Below are 22,409 nucleotides of genomic sequence, written 5' to 3'. Positions count from 1 at the left end.
AGTCTTTCCAGGAGGTGGATCAAGCCCCCACTGCACCCACCCCCCTGCCTCAACTATCAGTGCTCTAAATGCTTGCTCTGGCTTTTTATCTCAGTTCATTACCAGGCCCGGCGTGAAGACCATGTTGCTTTGGAAAACAAAACAGAAGAAAAAGAAAGTCCTGGTGGGCCCACGCTGCGGGAAGGACCATGAGAGAGGCAGGACGCGAGGAGGAGAGTGATGTCCCCCAGCTCTTCTTCCAGAGGCTGTTTCTCCGCCAGAGGCCAGATGGCCACCTCCCCACAGCTCCAGCCCCCTGCCCATTTTCTCCCTCTCTGAGAGGACATTGCCCAGTGGCCTGGGGCAGTGAGGACACGCAGCCTCCTTCACGTGCAGCCGTGTCCTGTCTCCAAGGATCAGCTGGGGCAAGTCTTGAAGGAGGCGCCTATTTCCTTGTCCTCTGTGGTCCACGGTGGTGGTGGTGGTTCTTTAGGGACGGTGTAGGGTTGTTCTGTCGCTCTCCTGCAGAAGGTGCTACTGGCATTTAGTGTAGGGGTGGGCGGGGGAGGATGGTGAACTTCCTCAAGGTGTAGGACAGTTCGGTTCAGTTGCTCAGTCGTGTCCGACTCTTTGCTACCCCATGGACCGCAGCACGCCAGGCCTCCCTGACCATCACCAACTCCCAGAGCTTACTCGAACCCACGTCCATTGAGTCAGTGATGCCATCCAACCATCTCCGCCTCTGTCGTCCCCTTCTCCTCCTGCCTTCAATCTTTCCCAGCATCAGGGTCTTTTCCAATGAGTCAGTTCTCTGCATCAGGTGACCAAAGTATTGGAGTTTCAGCTTCAGCATCAGTCCTTCCAGCGAATATTCAGGACTGATCTCCTTTAAGATGGACTGGTTGGACCTCCTTGCAGTCCCAGGGACTCTCAAGAGTCTTCTCCAACACCACAGTTCAAAAGCATCAAGGCGTAGGACAGTCTAGAACAATAAACGGTCCTTCTCCAAGGCCCAAGGCATCCCAGGAAAGAAGCCATTGGTACGGCAGGAATGTTGAACGATAGATGGCCTGTGGCGGCGGGGTGAGGGTAGGGGGTGGGGGATGGGGGGTTCTGGCTCAATGTGGGCTTCAGCAGTGGGCCTCAGAAGGAAGTCCTTCACCATCTGGCCCCCGCGTCCCTATTACTCTGAGATTCCTGTGCATCAAGGTCCAGCCATACCACAGAGGAATTTAAGATTAGACCTGAAGAGTCATCATCCTTACTCATCAACCTCTGGTTCTCTGAAGATGCTTTTCTCTCTACCGGAAACACTCCCCGTCCACCCCTAATCTTCCTCCTGGCCCCTGACTCAGCCCTCTTTAGTTGCTGCTGCTGCTGCTAAGTTGCTTCAGTCGTGTCCAACTCTGTGCGACCCCACAGACGGCAGCCCACCAGGCTCCCCCGTCCCTGGGATTCTCCAGGCAAGAACACTGGAGTGGGTTGCCATTTCCTGCTCCAATGCATGAAAGTGAAAAGTCAAAGTGAAGTCGCTCAGTTGTGTCTGACTCATAGCGACCGCATGGACTGCAGCCTACCAGGCTCCTCCGTCCATGGGATTTTCCAGGCAAGAGCACCGGAGCCTTCAAACTCAGCTCTGCAGCTCCTTCTTTGTAGAGCAGCCCCTGGCCCTGGCCCTAGCTGGCAGGCCACAGATGCTCCCCACCCCTCCCCTGGGCCCTCCGCCAGCAGCACTGAGCCCTCACAGTTGCAGCTTCCTGTTGACTTGTCCTCCTCACTGGCCTGTGAGCCTTGAAGATTAGGCTGCATCTTACCCACCTCCGTATCCCCAGGCTTTATCCCCATTCCTGACATGTAGTGGACAGCTGCTCATGGCTTGTGGGAAGGTAAGTGGAAATCAAGGAAGTAAAGCAAGAGACACAAAACTATCTCAAACTTTCCTTTCGGCTCCAACTTCCCAGATTCTTCAGAGATGAGGGTAAATCCCTGTCTTCCGGACATCTAGAGACTTGGGCGGGAGTTTGACTCCCAAAACTGGGATTGATTTGAAATGGTCACTGTTTCTGGAGTCACAGGCTTGCTAAATTGGTATGTCCGTATCTATGGAGGAATCCTGAGGATTTACGGAAAGCTGGATCCAGGAGAAGTGTGCCACAGAAACCCGTCTAGGAGGGTCTGGCAGAACCTCTGGGGTCATGGAGCCATCCCTCGGTGACTGCCTGTGAGGGCATGGGCAAGCTCGGTTTCCACAGGAGACAGAATCAGGAGGCAGCCCCAGAACAGATGGGGCCCTGTTTAGAAGCCAGTCACTCAAGCTGCCAACTCATAAACTTGCTCTTTGCTGCACTTTTACTTTCATTCCCCGAGGGCCCTCTTGACAGAGTCTTTCATATATTTATAGCCAAGAAAAAAAAAAGTGAACACCACTTTAGGAAAACCCAGGCATCCCATAGAAAAGGAGATACTATTTCCTGTTAGTGGCTAAAAATCCTCATTGAGTCTAATAAATCAGAATTTTAATTTAGACTGGAAATAAGGCTACAGTACAGCAAGGGGTGTGTGTGCATGTGTGTGTGTGTGTGTACCTGTAAGAGAGAGAGGGAGAGAACAGATTTTCAGAATCAGAACTAGTTGATATATTGTAAAGGATGACCCGTTGTTTTTCACCTCTAATGAGCTCAGAGAACAAATTCAAATTTCACAAGCAGAGTTTTTAAGATGTACTTTTGGGAGTATGATGTCTTAGGTTAGTGAACAAGATTGTAGAATCCTATCAACCATGAAAAAAATACATGTATGCATGTGTACATGCAAAAATACACACCTACATACCCACATACACCCTCATCTTTCGGGCTGGGTTGTCTGATTCAGCCTGAGAGTTTAAGAATCATAAGTAGACTTTGCGAGTACTTTTATGCATTTTTAAAAGAGATTCTAAAATTTTATTTAAAAATAATTCCTGTGGTCTGCTGTTTCAGACTCTCTGGGACTGAGCTGAAGGGTGATGGTTAGGGGCTTCCAAATGCCTAAAAAGGGTTCTGAGATTGCCCCTGGAGAAAAGAATCTCAGGATTTGCTTGTTTTTTTTTTTTTTTTTTTTTTTTGGCTATTTCTCTTGGGCCAGACAGAATCGCATCCTTCCTTGCATTCTCTAGGGCAAAGAAAAGAAGTGGCTGGTGCCCAGGTGTCCTCTCTTCTCCTAGGAAACAGGGGATACACAGACTCCTTGGGTTATGAGCTGGTTCTGCTGGCTGTCTGGAGGCGGCAGTGGGTCTTGGGTGGGAAAGGCGGTGGTGCGGGTGGAAGGTGCAGGAGAGCTGGCAGCCAGGAACAGCGCCACGCTGTCGGAACGCCAGTTCCTCTGGGGTTTGTGACAGGTGATGCTGCGCTGCGCTGCCTTAGTCGCTTGGTCAGGTCTGGCTCTTTGGGACCCCATGGACTGTAGCCCGCCAGGCTCCTCTGCCCACGGGGATTCTCCAGGCAAGAATACAGGAGTGAGTTGCCATGCTGTCCTCCAGGGAATCTTCCTGACCCAGGAATGGGTCTCCCGCATGGCGGGTGGATTCTTTACCGTTTGAGCCACCAGTGAAGCCCAAGCTGCAGTGGGTAGCCTCTCTCTTCTCCAGGGGAGTCTCTCTGACCCAGGAATTGAATCGGGGTCTCCTGCATTACAGGTGGATTCTTTACCAGCTGAGCTACCAGGGAAGCGCAAGCTACAGTGGGTAGCCTCTCTCTTCTCCAGAGGAGTCTTTCTGACCCAGGAATTGAATCGGGGTCTCCTGCATTGCAGGTGGATTCTTTACTAGCTGAGCCACCAGGGAAGCCCGTGGAAGGTGATAGGTTTCATCAAATATAAAAGGCCATTTCCAACCTGTTTGCTCCTGGGAGCACACACACACACCTGCATACAGACACATGCTGCGCCCTTCATGCAGAGCGTGAGGACTGCTGTGAACGCTGCTGAAAGACATTGCTCCTGCAGACCCCCGGTCTCCTGAATGACCTCTGTAGTTCATTCTGCTCCTCCCTCTGCCTCTAGGTCAATGGGCAGCAGGATCCCACTCCTTAGCAGCAAGCTGAGTTTCTATCAAGATGAGCAGATGCCCTGTTTGGGGACATCCTGGGGGAGGGGTGGGCTGAGGAGGAGGAGACGTGAGGGGGGAGGGCAGGATGCTGGCCCTGCAGCCTGATGGACAAGCCTCCAGGCCACATGGTCCACCCTGTTCTGTACTTCACCAGCTCTCAGCACGGGGGACCCTTCCTTCAGCCCTCGGAAACGACGGCTCCCATGTGCAAATGACATTATCTTCACCCATTGGACTTCAAAGAGAGAGAGCAGCCCGCATCCGGGTAAGCTAATCGGATTTATGTGGTTCTATCTTTCCCCCGGGACAGGGTGTAAAGGAGATATTTATGTATCTACATCTCACTAGGCCTGGTTTAGCCATGGTGGGAGATGAGCTTTTCAAGCTGAAAGCCATATATACTCCGGCGCACACCCGCTTGCAAACACTGTGTCACTGCTTCACCTGGCCCAGGGGGGCCCAGATTTCTGGGACCCCATCCGAGACTGGCTGGGCTCTGAGTGGGGGGAAGGTCTGGCTCATGAACTTAAAAGCACTCAAGAGATGGCTCAATTGAAATTCAACTTCCTCATCTACAAAATGGGCTCCCAAGGTGGCGCTAGTGGTAAAGAGCCCGCCTGCCAATGTTGGAGACTTAAGAGATGGGATTTCGATCCCTGGGTCAGGAAGATCCCCTGAAGGATGGTATGGCAACCCACTCCAGTATGCTTGCCTGGAGAATCCCATGGACAGAGGAGCCTGGTGGGCTACAGTTCCTAGGGTTGCAAAGAGTCAAACATGACTGAACAGATTTACCATACAGGCATCTATAGAATGGGACCAGTTATACTTGACAACTCTAGGTTGCAGGCAAGAGGGACATGAAGGTCTGTCGTCAGTGGTAATAAACTGGATTAACCATGTTAATATCATCACTGCATATTTCTCATGTGAATGCAGGATCAGAGGACTTGAACTTATTCAGCGCCAGCTTGGGAACACTGAATCATGATTTCTGCATTTATGTGAGGATCATAGGAAAACTGTCTAAACTCATCAGTTCATTTATCTAGGACAGAATTTACTTCACAGAACAGTTACAACTGAGGTTAAAAATATACACGTATAATGTTGCATATATAATAAACTCTCAACAAATGCTAACTGCTAATATGTTTATTTTGAATTTCATTCACTCTGGGACCTCCCTGGTGGCTCAGACAGAAAAGAGTCTGCCCTCAATGCGGGAGACCCAGGTTCGATCCTTGAGTCGGGAAGATCCCCTGGAGAAGGAGATGGCAGTGCACTCCAGCATTCTTGCCTGGAAAGTCCCAGGGATGGAGAAGCCTGGGGGGCTACAGTCTACGGGGTTGTTAGTCGGACTGAGCGACTAACACTTTCACTTAGCACAGAGGTTCTTGGTTTTCAGGACTAAGCCTGGGAGCATCGGTCCATCAGCCCTTTGGAAAGAAGTGGGCAGACGTACCTCATGTACTGGCCACCTTTGCGTCTGGACGTGGTACTACTGACCTGTCCTCCACAGGCAGTTTCTCCATCTGTGCGAATGGATTTGTGTGGGCCCCTCCACACTGGGGGGCTTCCCAGATGGCACTGGGGGTAAAGAACCCGCCTGCCAACGCAGGAAATGGAAAAGATGCGGCTTGGATCCCTAGGCCAGGAAGACCTCCTGGAGGAGGGCGTGGCAACCCACTCCCGCATCCTTGCCTGGAGAATCCCATGGGCAGAGGAGCCTGGCGGGCTACAGTCCATGGGGTCTCAAAGAGCTGGACGTGACTGAGTGCCACACATACGCTCTCCCTACCCCGGACCCTCATGACCAACAGCACAGAGCCTGGCTAAGATCAGGACTGCAAGTGTAGCTGAGACCATGGAAACAGACACGCGAACTGGGCCTGATTTTCTGGAGAAAGCATCCTGTACTCCGCCTTTTGGGATGCCTGAGTTCTCTGTAGCCTTAGGCAAAAAAAAAAAAAAAAAAACTAAATTTTTAGCATCTTGGTTACTACATCTGTCAAATATGAATTATGTGAAACTGCAGGTCCGTTGTGAGAATCAATTGAGATGCCATATGTCAGTGGTTCTCCATCTTCGGCTTACTCTGGGATGGGGCCCAAGAATTTGAATTTCTAACAAGTTCCTGAGTGATGCTGGTGCGGCTCCCCTCCCCCACCCTCCTGTCACATGCGAGAGAAATGCAAATGCGTTATGTCTTGGCTTTGCTAAACAAATCAATGGGGCTAATCAGTTATATATTGTTTCTAAGAAGTAGATAGATGTAAAATTTTGGTTCAAACTGCAGTGGGGCAGGGGGGAGGGGGCTTACTGGAAGCATAAAAGATATTCTAGGAACCCCAAAGGGACAGCTAAGGGATCTCCAGTTCATAGAAGAACCTGAGGATGCCAGGAAAGACTCCCGACCGAATAAAGGAACCTCGCTCAAGCTGAACACATGCACCTTTGTGGTTCCCCCCATTTTCTGGGTAGGGGCTTCCCCCGAAAGCAAGCTTCGGACAGCAAGCAGCAGGGTCTGCAGGCTGTCAGCTGGGAAGTGATGTGTGAGGGGCTGCAGCCCTGCCATCTCCTAGGGTCCTGCCTCCCGCTTCCCATCCTGAGCTAAGTCAGGAGCCTGGGGGGCCCGGGGCCGCCCCTCCGAGAGGGCCCATCCCCAGGGTGGGGCCTGGGGCCTGTCAGCAGGGTGAGGAGGAGGAAGCGATGAGACTAAGGCATTTCTCTCACCTCCAGGAGCAGACATTAAGGAGAGGAAATGAAAACGGAGCCGGGAAGCCTCTGGCTTTCCCCCGAGGGCTCTTTTGGTATTAATTTAATCCTAACTTCAGATGGCAACCGCCTCCCCCAGGCCCGGCTCTCTGGAATTCTTGAGTTACCCGTGGCCAAGAGGGAGCTGTGTTCCAGGGACTTCTAGAGCATGTGAGGGAGGCGGCATGATGCCAGCTAGCCCTCTGGGCCTCAGGCCCCTGGCCCCACACAGGGCAGAGTTACTGTCTCGCTGGGTCTTCCACCCCCTGCCCGAGCTCCTGTGGCTTGCAGGTCCTGTCAGGCTTGGCTCTGTGTTTCTCTGGGCCTGAAGAAGTCCCGCCGCCAGGAGAAAATGGAGTGGCTTCTCATCCGGACGTCCCTGTCATCCCCTCTCCCCATCTCTCTCCCTCTCCCTCTCTCTCAGCATTCTGTCGTCCTCCTCGACTTATTTCATCAACCAAGTTAGGAGGTTAAGGGCTCCCCTTGTAGCTGAGTCTGTAAAGAATCTGCCTGCAGTGATGGAGACCTGGGTTCGATCCCTGGGTTGGGAAGATCCCCTGGAGGAGGAAATGGCAACCCACTCCAGTATCCTTGCCTGGAGAATCCCATGGACAGAGGAGCCTGGCGGGCTGCAGTCTATGGGGTCGCAGAGTCGGGAGCGACTGAGCGACTAACACTTACTAACTTAAGTTAGGAGATTAGAAGTGGTATGAAGGTCAGTGTCTGAGGCCCTTCGCTGCCCAGCCTTGGCCTCAGCGTCACCCTGCCCCCGGCGTCCGGCCTCCTCTGGCCGTTGTCCTGTGGACGCCCAGGCTGGGTCCCCCCTCTCTCCCACCGCACCCTCGGCTCATGGGTCCTTTACTATGGGTGAGGAGACAGGCCTGAAAAGCGGTCTCAGCCTCCTGCAGGATCCCGGGGCTGGGATTAATTTCCGAGGCCCACTAAGACCAGCGTGGCGCTCTCTGGGCAGCCACTTCAAAGCATCCCGACTGGCTGGAGGAAAGGCCTCCCTGAAAGGTTCTCGGGGCCCGAGATAACTGGCTCCATCCCGCGGAGGCACCTGCGGTTGGGTCTGCCTTAAATACCGCCTGTGGACACCATCTGTGTGTCTTTCTTTCAAGACAGGCAGATTTCATTTTTTTTTCTAGCATGAATATAACACATATTGTTTCAGAAGCTAAGAAGAATTCAAGGCCGTGTGTGTGTGTGTGTGTGTGTGTGTGTGTGTGTGTGTGTGTGTGTGTTTGGGAAACCTTTCAAAGCTTACTTTCTTCTTAAATTAAAAGTTTAAAAACTTAGATTTATTGAGGTATAACTGGGCTTTAGCTCAGTGGTGAAGAGCCTGCCTGCCAATATAGAAGACACGAGTTTGATTCCTGGGTCAGGACGATTTCTTGGGGAAGGAAATGGCAACCCACTCCAGTGTTCTTTCCTGGGAAATCCCACGGACAGAGGAGCCTGGTGAGTTACAGTACCTGGGGCTGCAAAACAGTCCAGCCTGACTTAGCAACTAAACAACAACTGACGAATAAAATCGTGAGGTATTTAACCCTGATGAGCCTATCCGCAGGGCGGGGATAGAGGCGCAGACACAGAGCGGGGGCTTGTGGACACATCAAGAGGAGGAGAGGCTGGGACGAACTGAGAGAGCAGCGCCAAAATATCTGCACTGCCATGTGTAAAACGGACAGCTGGTGGGAAGTTGCTGTATAATATAGGGAGCTCAGCCTGGTGCTCTGTGATACCTAGAGGGCTGGGTGGGGGTGGAGTGGGAAGGAGCCTCAAGGGGAGGCGAATAGGGACACTTAACAGGTCAGGAAGCAACAGTTAGAACTGGACATGGAACAACAGACTGGTTCCAAATAGGAAAAGGAGGACGTCAAGGCTGTATATTGTCACCCTGCTTATTTAACTTATATGCAGAGTACATCATGGAAACGCTGGGCTGGAGGAAGCACAAGCTGGAATCAAGACTGCTGGGAGAAATATCAATCTCAGATATGCAGATGACACCACTATTATGGCAGAAAGTGAAGAAGAACTAAAGAGCCTCTTAATGAACGTGAAAGAAGCGAGTGAAATAGTTGGCTTAAATCTCAACATTCAGAAAACTAAGATCATGGCATCTGGTCCCATCACTTCATGGCAGATAGATAGCAAAACAGTGGAAACAGTGACAGACTTTACTTTTTTGGGCTCCCAAATCACTGCAGATGGTGACTGCAGCCATGAAATTAAACGATGCTTGCTCCTTGGAAGAAAAGTTATGACCAACCTACACAACATGTTTAAAAACAAAGACATTACTTTGCCAAGAAAGGTCCATCTAGTCAAAGCTATGGTTTTTCCAGTAGTCATGTAGGGATGTGAGAGTTGGGCTATAAAGAAAGCTGAGTGCCAAAGAACTGATGCTTTTGAACTATGGTGTTGGAGAAGACTCTCTAGAGTTCCTTGGACAGCAAAGAGATCCAACCAGTCCATCTTAAAGGAAATCAGTCCTTACTATTCATTAGGACTGGTGCTGAAGCTGAAACTCCAGTACTTTGGCCACCTGATGCAAAGAACTGACTTATTTGAAAAGACCCTGATGCTGGGATTGAAGGCAGGAGGAGAAGGGGATGACAGAGGATGAGATGATTGGATGGCATCACCAGCTCAATGGCTCATGAGTTTGAATCAACTCCAGGAGTTGGTGATGGACAGGGAGGCCTGGTGTGCACAGTCCATGGGGTCTCAAAGAGCTGGAAACGACTGTGCAACTGAACTGAACTGAATGGCTGATTCATATTCTTCTACAGCAGCAGCTGCTGCTGCTGCTGCTGCTGCTAAGTCGCTTCAGTCGTGTCCAACTCTGTGTGACCCCATAGATGGCAGCCCACCAGGCTCCGCCATCCCTGGGATTCTCCAGGCAAGAACACTGGAGTGGGTTGCCCTTTCCTTCTCCCTTCTACAGCAGAAACCAACACAAAAGCAATTATCATCTAATTAAAAAAATTACGTGTACAACATGATCATGTCGATCAAGGTGCTCTTTCTTGGAAGTAATTGTTACTTCTACCCTGATTAGGAGAGACAAGAAACTTTCTTGAAATCTTAGACAAGGAGCTCCAAGGAACACTTCCTATCAATGACGTTTGGTTACAGTGGTCATTGATTCCTCTATGTTTTCATGCATGCACACTGCAGACTTTCACTGAAAACGGTCCTGAGGATTTAATGATAAGATATAACTCCTGCCTTTAAGGAGGCTGTAGTCAAATGGCAACCCACTCCAGTATTCTTGCCTGGAAAACCCCACGGACAGAGGAGCCTGGGAGGCTACAGTCCACGGGGTCGCAAAGAGTCAGACGCGACTGAGCGACTTCACTTCTTCAGTCTAATGTAAGAGGGAGACAGACGAAGGTCACAGCAATATTTGTACATGCTACACATCACTTGTTTACATTTATGGATTTCCTAAAAGGTAGAACGAGATGGGGATGTATATTCACCCACATGTGTGTTTGTGGGAAGAAGTAAGGTCTCTACAATTGTTCAAACCCAACTACTGGTCACCCTGGGGCATGGAAAACATTAGATATGAGAAAAGGACATTGACCTAGCAGGCTTCGTTGTCCTAAGGCCTGCTGTGAGCTTGTAAGAAAGTGAACCTCAAGGAAACATCACTGGGTGGGATTATTTATTGGAAAGATAAGCAACTTATTATCTCCCTGTGTTGATAACAAAGGTGGAACCGGTGTTAGGGATGGCACATCAACTGTGCTCATAAAATGTGACTTTTAGCAAGCCTGGGTTCTTTTCACCAGCGGACTGCCTCTCTCTTCTCTAAGGCCACCTACTCAGTCCTACAAAAGAGTCAAAGAATCATTGAATTTTTGCCTAGGAAGAGAGGCTGGCATGGAAGAGTGGTCGAGAGTGAACGTGCTATTAAACTAAACTATGTCTGCAGCCGAGCAGAGGGCTTAAAACTCAGAGAACAAATGCCATTCTCTACACTCTTCTAGACCGTGGAGCCCGTGTGGTTGGATATGTTTCCTCTGAGCTTTCAGTCTCAGCTCTCAGCTCCCCTTGTACTTTTGAATGAATACAGTTCCTGGAATCTAGCAAATACAGCACACGTCTCCTTCTCAGGAGTATTTGCTGACTTTTTTTTTTTTTTTTTTTTTGGCTTTATAATAACCTCTCTGGAAGAAGCCAACCTGGACCAGGGCAAGGAGATGGCCAAGCTGTTGGACTGGCCATCTGAAAAGGGAGGTCTGTGCGGATTCACTGGGGATGTTGCCGTGCCAGGCGGAGCCCTGCTTACCTCTGAAATGTTGATCCGACCCTCCTGGAAGGAGCAGGTGGTGGGGTCATGAGTACAGAGGTTTCGGTATTTGCACCAATGGCAGCGGAAGGCGCTGTTGACACAGGACAGGCACCTGCAAAGACGCAGACAGTAAGAGGCAAAGAGGAGAGCACACAGGGAAGGGAAGGGGGCCTGGGAGCCCACGTGCCATGATGGAAGTCTGTCACCCGAGTCTCTCAGGGGGGTGGGCTGGGGGGCATCCCCAGCCCTGAAAATTGTGGCTTCTTCCTCTAAGATGCTCAGGGGACCAGGGGACCAGAAAATTGAGGGAGAAACGTGTCCAGAGTGGGAACGTCTCCGAAAGCAGTGGAGTGCTGGAGTTGCTCTGTTTCCGCTCATGACAGCCAATTATTCATATTTTCAGGAATGTTGCAAGCGGGTCATCGACATGATAGCAGCTTGAAACGAGCCACAGAGGGAGTATTTATGCCATAGAAATTGGAAAATGCCACCTAATAAGCTTTTCTCCCTGATTTCTGATAGCTAAACATTTGCCAGCCTAGCACCACTTATAAGAGGGAATGGCCCAAGGAGAGCAGCGATAGGAACTGGGCTGACCTGGTTCCTGTTTTGCCTCTGGCCCTGCCATTAGGGCTGCCCTGAGTAAGTCACTTCACCTGCTGAATCAGAATTTCTTCATCCGTCTGTACTGAAACTTTTCTGTCCACTCCAGGGGGTTGTTTTGTGTCAAACAAGATAACGTATAGGATGTGGTTTTAAAAAATACAATGCTAAATGTATTATTTTTAGGGGCTTAACGTACCTGTTACTTCAAGCTCTTAAAGCATATTTGAGTGTTCACAGGTGGTTCATATCACTTGTGTTTTGGAGTTTGAGTGGAGTGAATGGTATCAGCTGATAACTCTGTCGCCCTCTCCAAGTAGCCAGACATGGGAGCGACAGGCTGCGTGTGGCTCCTGCCCTTCTCGCCAGGTAGAGCGCCTCTTTCCCTCCGGTTTTCCCTGCATTCTGTGTATCATCTAGGCTCCCTGTGTGCGGTCAGACCACCGTCAGGGAAATAGGTTTGGCCGGTGGAGTTGACCTCCTCGGTCCTTGCCAGATCCCCTAGTCCAGGACCCACCTGGCAGGCACATGGCCAGGTCTGCAAACTGGCGCCACCTGCTGGGGCTCTAACGGCATTTGGGCGGATGGGGCTTGATCCAGGGCCCATTGGCTTATAAACCACGGCGGACCAGGCGCGATATCCCATCGACGCTTCTTCCCCATGCCGGATATTTTCATCCCCTTCTAGATATGCCCATAGTTATTTCGTTCCTGAACTTAGGCCAGATGGATTGGGTCCTCCTCACATCTTACGATTCAGCAAGTAAATCACAAAAATGGATCAAGGATGATGAGATCAGGGTTTTTCGAGAACAGGCTTGTCCACTTGCTAATTTGGTGACCTCCAATGGAGCACCTATCCCCTCTGGGCCTTAGTTTACCATAGTAAAAAGAGAGGCTTGAACACGATCCTGTGATTTGTAACTGGACGGATAAGATAAGACAGTGCGTGGCAATAAAAGGTCAAAGATACTTGCGTTTCTTTCTGCTAAAACTTGCTGCCCGTGACAGCATCTCCACTGCCACGGTAATCCACGGTTGAGAGCGGTGACATCACACTGGGGTGTTGTGGAGATGAGGACGTTCTCACAAGCAATGGGTTCCATCACCACTGTGCTGGAGCGTGAGAGGGGGTTGGGGAGTTCCCACTCCAAGATGCTCGCGGTTCCCAAAACACGGTAGCTGGGATTGGACACAGGGCTTAGGGGACGATTTTAGCCGGTTCAGCTTCTAGCGCCTTGTCTTGGCTCCTCCCAAGCCACTTTTTATCACTTGTTCTGTCTTTCTGTCTCATCTACTGATTTGTCCCAAATGGGTCCAAGTGATGTCTCCTTCCTTAGCTACTCTGGAGACCTGAGAACTCCAGCAGATGATTCTCATCATGAAAATCCAGATCAGAAAAGGGGAAATGAATGAAGCTCGTCTGTCTGTTTTCATGGCTTAAAGATTCCTTTAGGGCTTAGCTGCTAACAGAGCCTTTCCCCACACGGATTGCTGGGCCCATCGTGGCCACAGCCTGGACCCTCAAACTTGATGCCACTGGAGTCCACAGGCAGATGCTGTCCCGGGCAACAGGAAGGATGGGTCCACAGAACGTTCCCAGGTGCTTCTCCCTCTGGCCTGGAGCTCTTGGTTGACCTCTGCTCCTGCCTATGACCAAGGTCACATGGCTCTTACATGGCCCTATTATAGAGACCCCGGTTTCTCTTTTTCTAAATCACACAGCACATGAGTTTCCAGATGATGTGGAAAGAGTCTCAGTTTCACTTCAAGAGAAGACCGGCAGAAACTAAGTATGGGTCTCTCTCCACTCCTGGCCCCGATTTTTACTTATGAAGTGCGCCTGGCTTTCTGCACAGCTGTAAGAACTCATAGCCATGGCACTCAGCTGCTGGACGTGGCTGGTGAAGTCAGATGGGCAGCACCTAAGCCCCCTGGGGACCGATGGTTGGGTCTGGTTTTCGCTTCCTCCTTGAAAAGTTGAAGGCTCAGTGTGGAGCTCGGTAGAGCTGAAAGCCTCCTCGCTGTGTCCCAGCCCAGGTCCTTTATTCGGGCGCCGGGTGAGGCCATTTCCCCAGCCTTGCCCCTTCCTCTGAGGCTGTCATCTCTGAGGCCCTCTTCACGTGCCCATGGATAACGTGGCTACATGCCGCTGGCTGTCGATCTCCACATTCAAAGCCACCACCCGCTGGCATAAAAGGGAGGACTTTCCTTCAAGCTCCTGGGTTGTGACTTCTGTTTCTACTTCAAACCCGTTTTAGCTTGAGAGTTGAGGGTAGGGTGTGTTGCAAGGGAGACTGAATGAGATCAGAGGCTGTGGACAGCGAATGCCATTCAGTTTGGTATAACTGAATAAACTGAATATAACTGGAATATTTATGGGACACTTTTCGCTGTTCTAGACAAAGTGCCACATCTGATCAGGAGATTGGGTGGTGAACGTAAGACCGTTCTTGTTCCTAAGGGAACCCCCCCACACACATATCCAGACCTGAGGCAAGTCGGCTTCTGGCCTGGCCCTGCCAGGACCCACTTGCTCACCAGCCTCCTCTGACCTCATCTCTAAGGGTGCTCTTCCCGCTCTGACCCTAATGACTGCTAGCGCCACTAGGGGCGTGCTTACAGTTGGTGGGCACTGCAGTTGTAGAACTTGAACTCAGTGCTGACGAATATCTTCCCTGTCTCCTTGGATCTCAGCTGCAGCTCTAGCCCAAACCAGTCTGAAAAAAAAAAGGGGGGGGGGGCGAGGAGGAGAAAGTTACAAGCTGGGAGCCCAGTGGAGAGGCTGAGGGGTAAATCATTCAGCCACTCCGGGGCTCCCATGGGGCAGTGATGGCAGATGGAGCCTTCCTGAGTCCTCTTCCAAGAGTCCCTTTTGTCCTTCTGATCACCAGCCCATCACTGAGACCCAGACACCCCAGGCCCCCCCCTTAGGGAGGAGGTGACGGATCAGATCTTGTAGGGTCCCCTGCCTAGGTTGAATATGTTCAGTTACTGAAAGACTGTCAGAAATATCAGGGTCACCAATATAAAAATAAAATTTTTAAAAATACATATATCAGGTCAAAACGTCTAAAAGCCCCCAGTTCTATGGAGAGAACCTACTAAAAACCACTGGCTGAAGCCACCGATGTTACTCGAAGGGAAGGGAAGTCTGGAAAAACTCTTCTGCACACTGTGCAGGCTTAACCCAAATAGGAGACAGGGACCTCCCTCTTCCTGAAATTTCCTTGGGGCATGACAGCTTGCTTTCAAACTTAAATGGATTTACAAGTCAAATTAGAGTCTGGCGTAAGAAGACCTAGTCTGGCAGCTGTCAGTCGGTCTGTGCTGACACTTGCCACCCTGTCTCCTGGGTTCCCTACTCTGGGCCAGCTGATCAAGCAGCCCCGAGCATTTGATGCTCACTGCAGAGGCTTCTTACCCTGATCCAGAGGGATGACAGGCACATCCTTGGGTCCCGGTGAGATGCAGATGACCTGGCTCCCAGATACTTGTCCCTCTACCTCCGTCAGGTTCCCAAAGGCACAGGAGATGCCCACAGACAGATCGGGGGCATCGCTCACAACCAGGCTGAGCTGTGGGCGGAGCAGAGAGACGATGCTGTGGGAAGACCCTGCAGGGCTCAGGAGACCTGAGCTCCAGGCCTGGCCCTGCCGCTGTCCACTTGCTCACTCCTCTCCCTGGACCTCATCTAGGAAGAGGATGTCGGTCCAGGAGCCCTTCTAGCTTTGACCCGGAGCCATTACCGTAGCACTGCAAGGGGTGTTGCAGGGTCGGTGGTCTTTATTATTGACACTACTTTTCAGTCTTGTCCAGAATCATAAAGCACTGGCGGGAGAGGAGGGGATGCTAGAGGTGGGGGAAGTTCCCAAAGCCCATCTCAGCCCGAGCTCGTTTTGACATGAAAGCATGCAAACTTGAAAAAAGCCAGTTATGAGTTGAACTCATCACAAACAAGCCTTAGGTTCACAGAGAACATGTGTCACCAGCCTGGAGGTTTATAAGGAGTTTACCATTTGGCTGGCTCCCCACCCTGGCTGTCATGCAGGGGCTGGCTACCAAGGTGGTGGGCTTCTATTCTCGGTCGGCCTCTGGCTCTTTGCCCCCTGAGTGCTCCCCGAGAGCAGGGCAGTTGCCTCACAAGGCGCTTAGGGGATCAGAGAAAGGCAGGGAGTGGACACCAAAGCCCTGGATGATGTCTGCGGTTCCCTAGGCTTCCAGGGAGGCAGGCCAGAGGTCTGCAGACTTTTTAAGTTTGACTATCCTCCTCTGAATGGTAAAAATATCACAGACTGTCAGAAGAATGATCGAGAAACCGTTTAATAGCAAAACACCGCTGTGACTTCCGTGCCCTCGGAAGTGGGTTTGTACTAAATGACAATATGATATCTAAGTGGTATTGGAAACCAGAGGAGAGAAACGTGACTCCCAGTGGGGAGTGCCCATGGGGGTTCGCGGTGACAACACCCCGTGTCTTCCGAGAAGCGAGTCCTGAGGGAGGGAGGTCTCGCTTTGTCTTCCCATGATGCCTGGAGGGCTTTCTCAGCCGCAGTGGCCATCACCTAGCCTTTCCATACATTTGTCTGCTGCTGAACCTCTGCCCCAGTTTCGTTTCCATGGGGCCGAGAGACTTAGGTACAAACTCTGCTGTTCGTTCCCTCAGCTCTGTGGGAGCCAAAACCTCCCGGTGGGGATGAATGAACGCAAGTCTTGGGAGGTTCATTAACTAATTAGCATTCGTGAATGCCCATAAAACCTCCAGAAGGAAATAACCGCGCAGGCCCGAGGACGCGGAGTATTTGGGCTTGCACCTCGACAGGTGGTGAAGGACTGCTGTACCTCTTTAATATTCTCTTTTGGCACACCCTGTGAATTAAGCCTCAGTCTCTCTGTGTCTGTCTGTCCGTCTGTCTGTCTGCCTCTCTCTCACATACACATACAAAGGCAACTCCAAGTTCCTGTGAGCGACTGTACCAGGTGGTCCCTTGCAATCTCTATCATACACCACAGAATGGGATGGGATTGCATGATGCTGCAGAGGCTTGTTGCTAAATGCAAAATGTAGATTTACAAACCAGATCAATGGGCGACGGATCTGCAAGGAGCGGGGCGAATGACTGGGTTCTGGGTAACGACAGGCGTTACCATAGTTTTCCTCTAAAATGTCCTGGAGTGCATGGAGTCTGATCCGCTTACACTGCGCTGGAGTTAAAGGAACACACCCACGCCTGTGCGCGCGCTGTGCCCCGCCCCCAGGCCCCGCGCGGGCTCACTCACCAGCCGGCTGTGCTCAGACACGGAGATGCTGCTGGGGTGCACCTCGAGCCTCACGCACTGGCTGATGCTGGCGGCAAATCGGTTAGGCTCCCAGGCCCGCTGGCACCGGTCCCTGCGGGAGCACCTGCCACAGACGCACAGGGGTGAGTGAGGGGCTCTGCAGCTCTGAGGCCCGTGTCCGTCTTCTCAGGGCGAGCTTCACTCCTCCCAGAGGGCTCGGTGACTCCCAGATGGTCTCTACTGCGGTCAAAGACAGGCTAAGGGAGCTTTCCTGGTGGCTCAGTGGGAAAGAATCTGTTAGGGGAAGCACCCCGGCCAGGCACCACAGTCACCACTGGCATGAGCTGTTTTATGACTGGAGGTCCTGGTGAGGAACACGGAACTAAGAAGCCACCACCCACCGGAAGAGTTCGGGAAAGGTCAAAAGGAGACACCACATGTCCGACCCCCTCCCAGAATCCTCCTCACAGGCATCCATCTTGGCTGAACAAGGCCTGCACCACCAGGAAGGACTCTTGAGTCAGAATGATGGGCTAAAGACAACCCGGAAACTAATCCCATCACCATAAAACCCGAGACTGCGAGCCACGTGGCGGAGCAGTTCTCTGGGTTCCCTCACCCTCCTGCTCTCTGCCCAGCGGCCTTTCCAATAAAGTATCTTGCTTTATCAACACGTGTATCTCCTTGGACAATTCATTTCTGAGTGTTAGACAAAAGCCCAGTTTCGGGCTCTGGAGGGGGTCCCCCTCCCTGCAACAAATCTGCTTGCCAATACAAGAGACACAGGTTCAACCCCTGATTCGGGAAGATCCCACATGCTGTGGAGCAACTAAGCCCGGGCACCACAACTCCCGGCCTATGCTCTAGAACCCCGGAGCTGCAACTACTGAAGCCCACACACCCCGGAGCCCGAGCTCTGCAACGAGAGAAGCCACTGCAACGAGACGCCCGAGCGCTGCAACGAGAGGAAAGCCCGCTCGGCAACGGAGACCCGGCACAGCCAAAAATAATAAAAAACAAATTAGAAGACTATTTAAAAAGAGGACAGACTAAGAGAAGTGGGATCAACGCCCCTCCTCCCAAAATGAGAGCTGCAGTTTAGACGTAAAGAATAGCTCTTATAGACAGCATCTTTATGGGAAGCTCTGTGAGTGAGGGAGGGAAGGTTGGGGAACAGAAAACGTATCAGGCAAAAGGCAAAGAATGTGAACTCTGGAGCAGGGTGCTTGGGTTCTAACCCAGACCTCCAGCCTGCTAGCTGTGGCCCCACTTGGCAAGTTCCTGGAAGTCCCCACGTGTCAGCTCCCCCAGCTATAAAATGCTGGGCCCAGTGATAATACTGTATCTCACAGGGCTGGTGTAACTATTAAAAGAATTAGTGTTTAGAAAATGGCCTGTTCTTGGCCCTACTAAGAAAAATATTAATGATGATGGCTATGGATATTATTATTATTCCCCACCAGGGGCATGTAAAACCCTGGATAGGGTCTTAGCTGTGTAGGATAGCGTGTGTGTGACCTTGTGGCTGGATTTCCGGCTCTTTGAAGACAGGGGCCATGTTTTATTCATTGAGATATTCCACCTGTCACATGGTTTATTTTCAATAAATGTTTGTGAAACACAGACGGAGAGGCACGGGCAGGGTTGCCTCTGTCAGGAAGCGCGCGTGGCGGCTTCGTCCCCCATCTTCATCTCTGGTCCTTGGCGCTGCGGGCCACAGCAGCAGGTGGGCACTGTGACCCCTGCACACACGCTCCAGGGCTGGCGCTTCTCCGACCAAAGCGCCCCTCTGGGGACGCGACAAGAGTCCACCACCCAGCGGAGATTCCCACCGAACTCCCCACAAAGTCCCTCCCCCCGACCCTTCCTTGCCAGGCACATAATGGATCTAAATATGAATGCTGCCAAAGGAAAGAATTATGGAGGTTTAAGTGAATCCTTAAGATAGCTCTAAAGTGAGCTCTTGACTGGAGCCTTTATCTCATTGACTCACTGAAATGGCTCTTTTTTTATCATACTATTTATGGCAACAGCCCCAACAGAGATAAATAGCCTCTGAGACAATAACACACTTGCAAGAGCAAGGCCTACAGAAGAAACAGGAGGGTTTCAGATCCTCTCCACCCCCCACCCTTGGATCCAGAGGCTCTTGAGCTACCTCCCTCAGCCCTCTGCCTCTGCTCAAATCCAGTGCGTGGTCCTGGCCACTGGAGGTGGTCCCTCCACTAGGCCCCGTCACCCAGGCAAGGGGACGGCGGGTGGGTGGGCAGTGCCCAAGGGGCTGAAAATGAGACCGGCCAGGAGAAGGGAAAAGTCCGTGTGAAACTGGGGAAAGGCTTGATGCGCACGTGTTGCAAGAGGCAAGCTGAGCTGTTGGAAGGAGCGGTGCATCCCTGGGAGGTGATGAGAGGGGAGGGACTCAGAGCGCAGAGAAAACCTGAGACCCTTCCTGAGGTCATTCTAAGTCAGCCCGGCTGACCTGGCCCAGGAGGAGGACGGGTGGTCTGGGAGACTCGGACATCATGGCCAGATTGGCAGGGAGGAGCAGGGTGGTGGTATGGCTGGACCTGTCCACCGCCCAGTGAGGGGGCCAGGTGACCCAGGCCACTGCGAGGAGCTGGGGGTGGCTGTCGGGTTCCGTGGAGGGAGAAACCCTCATGAGGAAAGAGAGCCTGCTGGCTGTAGGGCCAGCTTCACTGATGGGAACCCCAATTGTAGCCACCTTTCAATGCTGGAGACCCAGGTTCAATTCCTGGGTCAGGAAGATCCCCTGGAGAAGGAAATGGCACCCCACTCCAGTACTCTTGCCTGGAAAATCCCATGGACCAAGGAGCCTGGTGGGCTATGGTCCATGGGGTTGCAAAGAGTTGAACACTGAGTGACTTCACTTTTCCCTTTCCGGCATTCCCGGGGCCCAGCAGGGGCGGCATCAGTATCTCTGCCACTTGTCTGACCCACGTGGCGCCGCTCTGTCCGGGTTCTGGTGAGGGCATTTCTGCAAAAACTTTTCTGAGGAGCCCCTTACCTCCGAATCTAAGCAGGGAACCCAGGATGTGTGGGCGCCAATCCAGTCCGGATTTTGCAACTGTGAGGCGCTCGCTTCGCTCCCTCCCTGCATAGCCCTTCCAACACCTGCTGCGGAGGCTGGAAGCCAAGAGCGATTGTGCAGGACCCTGAACTCTGGCCCTCCGCCTCCGCCCCCACCCTAAACCGGCACTTCTCGTGGGGGTGCTCTGCTGGCTGGCACGGAGCCCTGGAGTTTCCGAGGCCCCTGGGGAGCAGAATTCCTAGCCAGCCGCCTCCCCCTCTGCTTTTGGAGTTTCTTCCCTCTGCTCTCCCTCTGGGGCTCTTGGAGTTAGGAAGTTTAAGTGCGATTTTGCATTTCTATTGGGCTGGTATTCAGTGGCAGGGGGGTGTATCTGAATAGAGATGCGAGGCCAGTTGGAGTGAGATGTAGGCTTCTTGGAATCAGGGACTGATGAGGCCAGAAGGGTCCTCCCAAGGGTTCCAAGTCCATGATCATCATTTTGACTTGTGTAGCTTATCCTGAGATTCCTTACTGCCAAAGCATTTATTTAGCATTTAATCCTCACAGTTCACCTGCGAGGTAGGCATTATCCCTTTTTAGCGATGGGGAAAAGGAGGCCCAGGGTTGTCAGTGGACCATGCCGGGTCACACGGCCGCTCACTGGAGTCCAAACTCCAGGAAGGAGGTGCCTTGTTCAGGCTACAATCTAGAGACGCTTTAACTTCCCTTGCAAGCTCTTCCAACACCACTAGCCTTCCCTGTAGCAAAGGTACAGACTTCAGAGCAGCTGGCCAGAGATGGAGGGAGTAGGGGTCGGGTTTTGGAGGTGAGACCACAGAGGCACCGCCCTTGCAAAGAAGGCACTCACGGCCTCTCTTCTTATTTGCTTTCAGCACTCCGACCACAATTAGAATTACTGCTCAGCAGAGGGAAATTCCTCTCTCCCTGCAAACTGAGGTCACATCCCTCATCAACATTTCCAGGAAAGTACCTGGTCTTCTGCATTCCAGGTTTTTTTTTTTTTCCCAGACTGTGCCAAACTTACATGTTGTGCAGGGCACACCAGCCACAGTGAGGGTCCCCCGAGCTCAGGCACTCTCCGCAAGTCGTGTACTGCTCACAGGATTCCACGGGGACCCTGGTGATCTGGCCGAGAGGGAAAAGACAGCAGGTTAGATCAGGGAGTGATGCCTCCAGACGGTGTGTTCAGACTCAGTTACACCTAACCACTGTAGCTCAAATGGGAAAGAATCTGCCTGCAATGCAGGAGGCCAGAGTTCCATCCCTGGGTCGGGAAGAGCCTCTGGAGCGGGGATAGGCTACCCACTGCAGTATTCTTGCCTGGAGACTTCCACGGACAGAGCAGCTTGGCGGGCTACAGTTCATGGGGTCACAAAGAGTCGGACACGACTGAGCGACTCACACACACACGTGCGTGTGCACACTGGCACTGCCACCACCCCTGGAGAGGAGACAACAGGGCTGAATCCGTCCTTCAGTGTTCTCGTCGGTTTCCCCTGCACGGGGCAGGCACAGCCAACAGCCCCCAGGCTTCTGGCCTTCCCCAGGGCTGGAAGCAAGCCCTCCAGCCTCTCTCTGCCTGCACTAAAGTCCTCAGGAGGGCTGGGCCTGCTCCAGGAAGACGCTGGAAATGGTTAACTCTGCTGAAAGGCCATTGAGTGCCACCAACTAGCCTCTGAAGAGCTTTCAGCTGGGCTCGGGCTGAGACATCCTGCCTGCAAAGAAAACACTGATAAATAAAAAGAGAGAGAAGGAGAAACTTTCCCTATCAAATAGTATTCACCGAGTGGCACCGTCTTTTTACCGCCAACCAGACGCACCACCTGGATCCAATTAGCCTATTCTCTGATGTCTGTATTCAGTTTTCCCTAGTAAATCTCCCGTCCTTTGAAAAGTCTGGCTAAATGGGAACAGAGATGAGCTGCCTGTCTGATGCCGTCTTGCTGGGGAAAGGGAGTGTGTAGCTCAAGCCCGTGACCTGCCCCCCTACTAGAGCAGGCAGCCTTCCCTTCCTGGCTTCCGGGTGAGGCCATGCTGGGACAGAAACCAGGCCTGTGTGCTCATTACTCACCCTTACCTGCCCAGCGGGTGTTAACATTAAGGCCAGGCAAAGGGTCAGAAGATTGAAGTCTTGCATTCGGTCTGTCCTAGGTCTCTGTCGATGGCTGAGCCCGCAGGCAGCTGGGCTGCAAAAACATTTGCTAGGCTGGGAATGGGATCTCATTTGTCAGGGCAGAGAGGTTCCCCACCTACTGGACGTGTGAAGTCAAGCGGAAACACAACCTGTGGTCCAGCAGCCCAGTGTTCCACCTCTGGCAGGGGGATGAAGGGTCTGATGGAGACGC

General features: G+C 52.0%; 1 protein-coding gene across 2 annotated transcripts in view; it reads right to left on the bottom strand.

Annotated features, from left to right (window-relative positions):
- PLXNA2 (plexin A2) overlaps positions 1–22,409 on the bottom strand; it is a 228,314-nt gene that overhangs the window by 63,731 nt on the left and 142,174 nt on the right. For both annotated transcript variants that reach the window (XM_052654101.1, XM_052654102.1), the window contains exons 5-9: positions 21,089–21,189; positions 17,016–17,139; positions 15,160–15,313; positions 14,359–14,455; positions 11,130–11,244 (exon numbers count right to left, since the gene is read on the bottom strand). In XM_052654101.1, coding sequence (XP_052510061.1) covers positions 11,130–11,244; positions 14,359–14,455; positions 15,160–15,313; positions 17,016–17,139; positions 21,089–21,189 — 591 coding nt within the window. The remainder of the gene's footprint in view (positions 1–11,129; positions 11,245–14,358; positions 14,456–15,159; positions 15,314–17,015; positions 17,140–21,088; positions 21,190–22,409) is intronic.

The sequence above is a fragment of the Budorcas taxicolor genome, chromosome 16 (genome assembly GCF_023091745.1).
Source record: "Budorcas taxicolor isolate Tak-1 chromosome 16, Takin1.1, whole genome shotgun sequence".
Classification (NCBI taxonomy): domain Eukaryota; kingdom Metazoa; phylum Chordata; class Mammalia; order Artiodactyla; family Bovidae; genus Budorcas; species Budorcas taxicolor.
The sequence above is the reverse complement of the archived record's forward strand: the minus strand, read 5'-3'. Positions and strand labels throughout refer to the sequence as shown.